The sequence below is a fragment of the Buceros rhinoceros genome, unplaced genomic scaffold (genome assembly GCF_000710305.1).
Source record: "Buceros rhinoceros silvestris isolate BGI_N320 unplaced genomic scaffold, ASM71030v1 scaffold7254, whole genome shotgun sequence".
NCBI lineage: Eukaryota > Metazoa > Chordata > Aves > Bucerotiformes > Bucerotidae > Buceros > Buceros rhinoceros.
The window spans coordinates 22,906-33,933 of NW_010406397.1; the positions used below are offsets into that span (position 1 = coordinate 22,906).

The window sequence follows — 11,028 nt, forward strand, 5'->3', positions numbered from 1 at the left end:
TGCAGCTCCTCTTACAGGCTTCAAAACTTAACAAGGTAGCAGTCGAAGTATCACAGCAGAAAAAGCCTTCTACTTCCAGTGGTGTCTGAAATACAGATAGTGATTTCCTCAGTTCAGTAATTTATCCAAAACATCCGAGAAAATATCAGCCTTTCAAGGACAGGGGCACTTTTTCAATGAGTAAGACTTCCTTCAGTCTCCGGGCAGTATTCCAGAGACAGGGCAAGACCAGGTTGTGTCTGTGGGAAGTCCAGCTTGAAGCTAAGAGCATTAGCCTCTTTCCCCCTCTACACCAAATCCCACAATGCAGCTGAGCACAAATTCAGAATTCACCAACATTTCAGGTTCCCCTCTTCGCTCATTCAGAACAAGATGTCACACACAGACAGACAAATAAATGAATCAGAACATTGTGGGGTTTTAAAAGCAGAACACAGGTTTATTTACAATCAAGTTCTTATGGGCAGCTGAATAAATAAAAAGTTTGCCTCATATACTCTAATTCCCCTCTGCAGAAAGTGTCTGAACCAAAGGCTAGGTTAGAGAGATGGCTGTTATAGCAGCTGCCCCCTAATCCAGCCCCTCCGAAGAACACGCTTCCTTCGTAAAACATTATCAGGAAAAGAAGAAAATAAAGTGCAAATAAAAAGGCAGTAAAACGCTGGTGGCTTGTCTTGAGGCCCAGATGACATGGAAAGGTTTGGCTGGATAAAGTTATGCCCAGTGGCTCACACCCAGCCACCTCACGGTTTTGGATGGTTTCAGAGGGACAGAGCCAAGACACTGCTCTGTACCACAGAGAGGGCTCCAGCGCAAACAGGAATATTGCACACGTGCTCAAAAAGGGGGCAAGTGGCCTGGAATTGCCAGCACCAAAATAACAGATTCGGGGTTTAACCCCACTGCTCCCCTGTGTTCTACTGACAGCCGCCAGGACAGGACGGATGAACAGAAAAGGGACCAAACATCTCTATTCAGGTACTGAAGTCACAGCATGACTACATTCCTTATCACAGCAGCACAACAGAAGTTGAACTTCTCTCCTCACACACAGTAACCAAACTGCCTGTGGAATAAAAAGGATAAAAATCTCCTACTTTGTGATACCCAAGCTGTTGAAGGGCATTTTAACAGAAGGGTGCACAAGTCCTGAAGAATGGACCATTGCCTTAAGAACAGGTGAAACTGGTTCAAAGAGTTCACATGACAGTGCTGGAGAACCTGTCAGGATCAGAGCAGATCTGAATCGAGCTAACTCAAAGGCAGAGCTGCCAGAGCCACAGGAGACTCTCTTTAAAAGCTGTTCCAACACTTCGCACCACCTAGGACCTGTCCGCGTTTCAGGATCTTCTCACCCCATGCCTGAACTAGCTCACAAGAACAGAACACAGGAGACAGGACGCGTATGAAGTCAGCATACACAGTAACTTCTTTCTGACATTTCCAACTCAGAAGTGCTGTAGATACATTGGTGTGACAGGGTATTTGGCACAGCTGTCTGGTGAGGAATCCGCTAGTATCTTCAGCTCCACTTGGTGCATAGATACTGCATGTAAAGGCATGACTAAGTAGCATTCTCCATCCAGAACAGCTAATCCCTCGCTGAGTCCAAGTGCCACAGTGCAGTTACGGCCATAAGAAGTCTCTGACTCAGGCTCCTCCATTGCTTTAGAACTTTCCTCTGGAAAGTGAAGCCCATGTGCTTGTTAATATCCCGGCTCAGGATGGGTCTGGGCTCAGGTCTCCATGCTGTTCAGCCACGGACCAGCACCACCATTCACAGAGGTGCTGGACACTCTGCCTTTCACCCTCCATCCAGTCAAAATTCAGACCACAGGACAGCCTTGTTTCCTTTGTCCACACTGACCACATGGGCACCCGCTGGTGACCACGCAACTGCATTGATAGAAGAACTGAAATGGAAGCCAGGTATGAGTTTACAAAAAAGCTGAATTCCACACCAGCATTTAACACTGGAAAAAACATTACAGTACTCTATCAAAGAAAAAGCGCTTTCTCAGCTCTCAAGAAATTCAGAGTTTTAATAAGCCTAAGAGATACTGTTTCTTCAGAATATATTACATATACTTTATCAGAATCGTATCTCGGTTTAAGAAGTTGAACAATAATAAACCTAACCTTAATTCAATTCCGAGAATGCTACCATGAATCCACAAAGAATGTGCATATTACAAATTCTCAAGCACCAATGTAAGTTGCAAAGCTGTACGACTACAATTCTTTCACCGCTCAGCAAGATTCATGACCCAGATCCCTGCTTTAGATTACTCAGCCAGCTTCCCCTCACCTGTGATGCTTTGCAAGCGTCCTCTCCAATTTCCCAGTGAGCACACTCCAAACATAGAGGGCCCCATCAGCTGAACCAGCAGCCACATAGTTACCATCAGGGCTATGAGATCAGAGAAGGTGCAGAAGGCAGAGAACAATTTTCAAGTCAGCAATTTACGAGCACACATCATTCCACCCACAACTTTCTAAGCAAGCAACCTGGCATTAAATAGTCTTAAGAGTTGTGTTACCAGCTGTGAACACTAAGAGGTGAAAGCACTCTGAAATCAAAGCTTCCAAGACACTGGATCAACATCTACAGATACACCGTGTCTTGACCAAGAGGTAACCTTGGGCAAATCACAAACTCTGCCCCAGTTTTTCTAGCTGTAAATGGGGACAGTGCAGCCAAGCATCAGGAATGGCTCACTTTTGCTGGGGAAAGATTTACCAGGTATCTCGATTTCATCTGACCTTACCTGAACACAACTCTTGTCCAGTCAGAGCCACATTTGAATCCCTGGGCACTGAAAAATTAAAATCGGATATTTGTAAAATCATTTACAAGATGATGGACTTCCAGGTTCTCACTAAAGAGCAGTAAGAGTACGGTTTTCTCCATGGTTCAGGATAAGCTCCAGTATCCCTTTATGAGAGTTCACATCTCTTGTATACCCTCCTCAACTGCACCTGAAAGAAATTCTTTCCTTTAGGCCAAAGACTTCTAAACTAAGCTATCTTCTTTAAGAATGTAAATGAAAAGATTCACCAGAGCAGACCTTTGCTGTTAGACTCTAGAGAACTTAGCTAAGCATGCAGGGAAATAAGTTAGGAGACTGCTCTCTCCAGGGAGATACTGAAAATCTCCAGCACTGAGGGCGATCCACAATCCAAAGTTCTGAAATTCATCATGTTCTTGCGGAGAACATACTCACCTGAATGTCTGCTTGACAGCACTAACCCGCAGATCAATGATCTTTAGTAGATCATCACGGGAACAGGTCAAAAGCTCTGTTCGCTCTGAGTTCAGGTCCAGAGCTGTGATTCTGCCAAGCAGCTCCAGTTCTTTTACTATGCTTTCAGTCCTAAAGACAGAGAGGGGGGAAAAAAAAAAAAAAAACCACACACAAGGAGAGGAAGAAAAAAGGAAGAGTAAACTGGGGTCCGGTAGCCAAGCCACTGCATCAAAACTTTGACTTGTCTCAATGTGGAAGAAAAGGGGAAAATGGATTACTGGTTTATTCTTATTTTGAGTCTTTCCCAAGCTGCATCTCACTTTGTGGATAACACTTCCAGCCAGAAGAAAGATATTGCTTTCCTCACAACCCCATCCTCTGAAAAACTAAGCAATATCTAGAATGGCAAGTACTGACCAATGCCAATTACAAGAAAGCAGAATGCCTTTTCAGAAGAGAAATGGCACCCCCCCCCAAAAAATCCCACACCCAAAACACCAAAGAGTATAAAAGTAGTAACAAAAGTCTCTTCCAGTGGCCTTCTGCAACTTTTCTAACAGTCGCATTAGCATCCAGGCTCAGGAAGAGGAGTTCCCTAGTTCAGATGACACTTGGACAGCAATCCCATAACCCTTCCTACACTGTAAACTTTCAACAGTTTTACCTGATGTCCCAGAAACGAATTTTCTTATCAAAATGGCCGCTCATTACACATTGCTCAGTACAAACGATGTCATTGCAGCTAGATCCTGCAAACACTGTTTTTATACCTAAAAAGGATAAACCAATGGTGACACAATGGAATTTATACTGTATAAACTGATGAAAGACAGGAAATAATCACGCAGAGCAGTGTCCAAGGAGTGCCATGGGGAGACAAAGGCTGTCTTAGAATAATCCTGACTTAAGTCTTCAACAACCTGTCTGCCCTTCTCAATCTCCTTTGCTGTGGCTAATATCCCCTTAAATGCTCCGGTGACAGCTGCTTTACTTCCACTTTGTATTTAGACAGCTACAATTTGCTACTGTTAAAGAACATGAAACTGTCTCCGTGACCCATGTTTGTGGTCCAGGTATCAAGGTAACCCTGGATCTCAACTTCTCTCTCAGTGCAAGCAGATTTAAGAGCCGTCAACAGGAGAAAATCCAAGGAAATAAGGTGCTTCTCCCAAAGAGAAAACGAAAAATCTGTATCTCAGCATTTCCTTTGAGATGCTGAAATTTCTGGTACACTTCCAAGAGACAGTTCCATCTGCTTCAGGTTTAAAAACTCTGACCTAGCTCCAAGTCTTTAGTGGAAGACTAAAACACCCGCTCCCAGACTGGTAAACAAAGAGCACTCACAGAATGTGGTGGCTGTTAATGTAATAGCATTAACAGTGCTTCCTGCATACACACGATTTCTTACTCTTTCAGGTAACTTGCAGAAAGAATCCTATTACTTGAACAACAACAGAAGACTGCATGGCTGCTACTTTCTGCTTTTTGAGACTAGCAAGGAGATGAAATGATCTGGCTGATGTTAGACTCCCATCTACATTCAGCAGAAGCACAAAACACAGAAGAATGACAGAAGTTAGGTTTCCTTACAAACTTTGCTGCGGAGGTCCCAGAGCTTGAGGGTCCGGTCATGACTCCCCGAAACAATGCGTGCATTGTCCAGCAAGAACTTGGCCGACAGAACTTTACCGCTGTGACCCGTCAAGGTGTGCTGAGGACGAGAGATTTACACAGTAAAATTGAAGAGTTCCACTCGATCCCTTTCTCCATAGCTTGCTAGATCTGCTACTGAACAACTCAAAGGCCATAATTTGAAAGTCTACTGCATTGCCTGGAGAAAAAAAATCTATTCTAGTTAAACAGATATTAATACTGAGTAAGAGCATTAAGTATCACAGAGGTCAGCCTGAAGCCGGGAGACACAGGTCACCTTTGGGTGCAGTTTCTCTGGCTACTCAGGGAACCTGCGAGCTCTCTTCCTCAACAGTCCGTACACCTATGTTTCATGGACAGATGGCAACTGCAACACGGCCTTGCAGGAGTGATGAGAAGGGGTTAAAGCATGCCGAAAAGGGAAATTGTGCCTTTGGAGTTTTGCAATGAGCTTCTCTCAAAGACACAACAGGGCATCTAGTCTCAACTATTCTTACATCTTCAAGTCTGAACGCTGAGACAACCAGAGATTTCAGAAGAACTCCCTGCAGCAGTTTCTGTAACTGCAGGGGGAGGCTCTGGGGGAGCTGAGGAGAACATGACCACATTCACTTCAAATTGCTGGATTTTTACATACTAAATCACAAAACAGATAATGACTGACTCGAGTAAGAACTGTGAAAAACAGGAGAAGTCTTTGGTATACAGTTAGGTTCTTTTCAATACTCAGAGGACTATCAAATTACACAAAGCAACCTGGGCAATAGAAAAAACCCTTAAGAATGGAGAAGAGTGGGAACAAAGTCTGGGAAGAAAAGAAACCTGATATACAACAAAAACTCTGAAAGAACAAATCATGCCCATAAAGATCATTTTGTCTTATGAAGGCGCACGAACTCCAGACAGGAGGATCTAAACTTTCACTCTGCATCTCTCTCCTGCTCTTGCTACACAGTCATTGTGTACAGATTTGCGTTTAAGTGGGGAGTTTGTGGCAAAATTTATTGTCATTTCAGCTTCACCGCCTCCTGCTCATGTGCAAGCCGTGACGGAGCTCTACCACACACTCAAAACAAAGAATGCACTATTTTTTCTCAGGGAACAGTGAAGGCACTCGCCCAAAGCTGGCAGTCAAAGACCAAAAAAGTTACAGGAAGATACACTGTTCCTGACTTAAAATCCCTCTTCATCTTCCGCAAACCCTTCGTCATCAGTCCTCTCCTTTGACTGAAGTTAAAACATCTAAGTGGTTCTCCATAAACCATAAGAAACATTTAAATTTCCACAAAGGAGGATGCAAAAGTGTATTTGGTGTATGTAGTAAGGTTTTGCTAGCTGAAGGGGTGGCTGTGTGCGTACACGTATCCTGAAAATATGCAGTAACTGGAGTTTCCTGCAAGGCTGTACAGAGGGCAGTACTGTATTTTACGTCTTGCTGTGAAGACCCTTAAGAGAAATAAAGATTCTGTTAACAAAAAGAATTATTGAAAGTGTCTGCAATTGCCCAATTTCCAAAACTGCCATGTTCCCATTAGACACAACTGGAAGACAGAACAAGACACAACACCAAACACGGCTTTGCCACCAAGAGACTCACCCGTAATCGATTGTCATCAACCGTCCAGATTCTGCTGGCAAAGTCATTTGAAGCTGCTAAGAGGTAAGAACCCTGTGAACACAAGATTCATTTCAAGCTTCTTCCGCAAGTCCATATGCAAATTAAACTCAAATATTTCCAATAAGTCACTGCAACCATATTAGTGCTATATTGCAAAGGGAAAAAGGAACAAAACCAAAGCCACACAGCACATACAGTAAGGAGAGCGAGTGTAACAACTCTCAAAAAGGCCACAACTTTTTCTTCTCATCAAAATGTGACAGTGATTTGTAGCATCCTGACTACAGGTGAAAGGAATAACAGTTACCAGGCCAGAAAGGACATTCTCCTTTTCCCTTCAGTGACAAAACAAGTTCTAGTTTACTATCACGTACTGTGGGGTTTTTTCCTCTTTTTTGATTTTTTTCACAGGGAAAAAGACCTGCATCATCTACTCTTACTGTTTAGATAGGCCTCAGAGTGGAATTAGCACAATTCTTGCAATTTTCATTACAATTGCAACATTTTAAACCAAGATTCCAAAACCAAAATCTGTCCAAGGAGAAAGAAATTGACTTGTTCATGGCTTCAGGCTTAGGGCTTTTCCAAGTCATCCACGATGAAGCATGGACACCACAAGATTCATGCTTGCACTCCTAACGATCTCAAAAGACTTTCCTGAAACCTTTAAGTCCATTAGCATCTCACCTCTGGCAGTTCCCACCTAAAATGTGTTCAAGCAGCTTGGCAAAATCAGAACTAGTTTCTCCTGCAGATTAACCGTGCCAGCAAATCTCTAATGAGCTAGTCAGTGTCCAAAGAAAGGATCCTTCTGATGTAGCAATGAAGTTTAATATACAGAATCATCAAACGGAAGAAATGTCAGCTTTGGTCTACGGGTTATGCAGTAAAGCATTGTGTTATGGAAGAGGTCTCAGCAGAAAAGTCAGATCACATGTCCATTTAAGACAATCCAAGACCCCAAACTCCTTCAAGTAAGACTGTTGGATGCTAATTCCAGTCATGTCTCCGATGCTTCAGGTTAACATGAACTGAGCACATCACAAACTGTCAGCAAACACTCTGCCAGCCACATCATCACTGTGCTGTGACAGGCGAGAAACTGCTGGGAGAAAAGGTCATGGAAGTGCAAGTCTTAGGATAATCAGACCTTTTACTATTCATCACAGACCTCAGCAGAGCACTTACAGAAATAAACTTCACCGAACTACAGCCTCAGTCTATTTGCTTCTTCTGTGCAGTTATGCCAGCTTTAATGGGAAGCCAGAGACTAACTTCTTACTTTAGATAAAGTCTAGTGTTATTTTAATTTCATCATAATAGCCCATAACGGCCAACATCTGAGCTGCATTTATTCTGAATTGTAAAGCACAGATAAGAACTGCAAAGTGCAGCACATCAGAAACAGATCTTCTGTGCAATTTCTAACTATATTTACTCTAAGTATTTTAACTCATTTCTTAGGTAACTTTTCAAAGTGTTAGAATGGAGATAGATAGCAGAGCACAACACAATTCAAGTCATTTATTCCCAGTCACAAACGGTAGATATTGCACAGATACTCACAGCACTATCAAATTCTATGCTTGTAATCCCAGCATTACTACCAGAGAGGGAACCTTTGAGCTCACACCTATCTGCACAGAGAAAGACAAACAAAACTTAAGCCACAGATTAGGAGAGAGACTGACACAAAGTGAGCTATATTGAGTTTGTTCAGCATCCCGCCATACCCCAAAGCAAAAACGTTTACCTCCCAAGACTTCCCAAAGCTTGACCCTCCGGTCCATGCCTCCTGTTGCTAGTAACCGGGAGCCAGGGCTGAACTGCACTGCATTCACCTCCCCATCGTGTGCATCCTGAGGAGTGGGAGGAACAGAACAGCCACCCAAAAATGGAATTAGCACAGACCCACAGATCAGAAAGTTATAGAACTTAAAGGTTTTACAGAACCACAGCTGTAGTCTTTCAGCAGTATATAGGAAACAAAGCCACAGACTGAAACTCTATGGTTGATGGTGTAAAAGCAAAAAGGCTGATCATTATCTAGAGAAAAATCCAAAAGCACAAAGAGAAAAACACTAGCAAGGACTCAGTGATAAGAAACTGCCAAAGCCTTACAACACTTTGTAAGTTTAGGCTTTATAACGTAAGACTTTTAAACTAAACCATGCAAAAATTAAGGAAAGGACAGAAAACAGTAACAGGTGATATGGAGGGAAAGTAACTTCACTTCTCCACCTAGAGCCAGCCGTGGAACATGATCCAGTCAGTTCACACAACCACAGAGCAGTCAAGTCAGGCCTGAGTTAGGAAAGTCTGCTAGAAAACAGCCTAAAGATTAACTGCATTCACGGACCATATTGGTGATAATGCTGCTTTATACTGGTGACTAAGTAGTACCAGCACAGTTGAGACCACCTTCTTTCTCAGAGAGCTTGGGCTTACACTGCAGTTCCTGTCTGCAGGTGCAGTGACACCCCTGCTTTCTCACAGTTTGATGTTTTGAAGCTTGAGTTTGCCACTTAGTGATTCTTAACCTTTTAAAACCTGTAAGAATTTTAAGATTCATTCCTTTTTTCCCCCTGTATTAATTTCACAGCTTTACGTTACTTATGCACACAGTATTCATTTGCTGCATTCCCTTTCAAGTATTTTCAGTAACTGCTATTTCAAAATCAGTTTGTCTGGGAACTTGTATTTTTCTGGAATTTGTGGCTTGAGCTTGGTCTCCCAGCTCACACTTAGGGCTCACCACACTTCAAATTTGATCTTTCTACAAGTGCAGAAGAGCCATTCAGAACAAAACTGATGAAAGGCCTTACCTAGAAACTATGTCTCAGAACAACTGCTGAATTAACTACCTTCTCTACCTTCCCAAGCCTGTTGTTCTCGTCTCTCCAGAAGTGAGTCCAGTCTGCTCCCTGTGTCCACCAAACCTCTGTCAGAGAGGCCTTGCATTCATTCTTGGAATGCTCTGCTGGACCTAGACATGTCCTTACACGCCACCTGAGCTCCAAACACAGTAGCTACATTGCAACACGGATCCATCTCCAGAAGGAACATATGGATTCTCACAAAATGAGCTGCAGCTTTTTCCTTCTAATAGTGCAGTGCTAACCACACACCACCTCCATACCACCACAGTCTGGCAGGCTTACTGCTGCTCCTGCTCCTGGTGCAAGATGGGGAACTGGAATGGGGCAGCATTCCCCACACTGCCAAGACTACGGGTCAGCAGAGTCTACTATCAGTTGACCCTCCATATGGGGGAGACAGGCTGCACTGCACTTGGAAGTCCAGATGACACAACAGAAAGTCAAGAGGAAGGTATAAACAAAACCTCTCAAACTGTTCTTAAAAACCTCACACGTATACCTTTCAATACCTTTCATGATGAAATGAGCCAGGATTTCCATCTGACAATCAACTGTATAGCCAGAGGAGGAGGGAGGTTTCAACACACACAAAGCTATGAACACCTCCATGTGCTTGAATAGGAATTCCCTATTCAAGCCAGCTCCAGCCTCTCACTTAAGGTAACATTGCTACTCCCTCCACCCCATGACTACCACTAAAGATGGTAACAGGGCAGGCCAGGAATACACAAGCCTCCATGGTACAGCAGGACGCTCTGTTACTCTGGATGAAAAATATCCATGAGCTATCCACATCCAGAATTCAAGTGCCTGAGGAAGCTCAAGAGGAATGTTAAAACAAGTAGCTGCATTACAAGTCAAATTACTACAATATCTTTCATTCAGAAGGCAATGCTTCCCGAATTTTGAGTTTGGCCTTGTGGGGCCAAAGCAACACATAAAGGAGGTCTCAGCTTGAAAACTTTAGATCACACACAACAAATGAAGACACCCCACTACCACGAACTCCTCTTAACCAGTTCTGTTGGATGACATTCAGTGCCACAACTCCCTTCACTGTGGAGAACTGGAACTGAATTAATCCCAAACTGTCAGCAATCCCTTCCTGAACCATAGCTCTACTACAGCATGACAGAACAGGGACTGCTGGGAGCCTAGTGGGTAATGGAGTGTAATTCCCCTGTGCCCTCAGACCTTTTACTTGTCATCATTGACCTCAGTAAGACAGACATCAAGCACATTGGCTCTGATTTAAATGGGATGAACTATGCTACCAAGTCAATAATTCCTTCGTTTGGCAATGTTAACAGGAAGAGTTTCAGGAGATCAGTTCTCACGCAGACAGGATTCCTTTCCTCCGAGGACAGTAAAAGGAACGGTAAAACTGAGAATCCCTTCTATACTTACAAAGACACATATGGCAGTATTGGGCACTCTCACTTCTTTACTGGCACCTGGATGTGGCTCTACATTATCCTGGGGAGCAGGGAACGAGGACAAAGAACGCCTCCTGAGATGAAACAAAGTAGAAGTATTTTAAAATGAGAAGTGAACGCTGTTTCTCTAGAGTCCATATATATCTGTATTTGTCTCTTAACTACTCTGCACAGCAGTGAAAAAAATGGGGGAAAGA

At 43.3% G+C, this 11,028-nt stretch overlaps 1 protein-coding gene across 2 annotated transcripts in view; it reads right to left on the reverse strand.

Moving 5' to 3' along the window:
- Positions 1-1,324: 1,324 nt before the first annotated feature.
- ATG16L1 (autophagy related 16-like 1 (S. cerevisiae)) overlaps positions 1,325-11,028 on the reverse strand; it is a 19,743-nt gene continuing 10,039 nt past the window's right edge. Inside the window, exons 7-16 of one of the 2 annotated variants that reach the window (XM_010134067.1) lie at positions 10,803-10,902; positions 8,270-8,375; positions 8,083-8,153; positions 6,496-6,567; positions 4,836-4,956; positions 3,910-4,015; positions 3,225-3,374; positions 2,769-2,816; positions 2,309-2,410; positions 1,325-1,913 (exon numbers count right to left, since the gene is read on the reverse strand). In XM_010134067.1, coding sequence (XP_010132369.1) covers positions 1,820-1,913; positions 2,309-2,410; positions 2,769-2,816; positions 3,225-3,374; positions 3,910-4,015; positions 4,836-4,956; positions 6,496-6,567; positions 8,083-8,153; positions 8,270-8,375; positions 10,803-10,902 — 970 coding nt within the window. In that variant the 3' untranslated portion in view covers positions 1,325-1,819. Of the gene's footprint in view, positions 1,914-2,308; positions 2,411-2,768; positions 2,817-3,224; positions 3,375-3,909; positions 4,016-4,835; positions 4,957-6,495; positions 6,568-8,082; positions 8,154-8,269; positions 8,376-10,802; positions 10,906-11,028 lie in introns of both variants that reach the window. The other variant, XM_010134066.1, reaches the window with a different exon arrangement.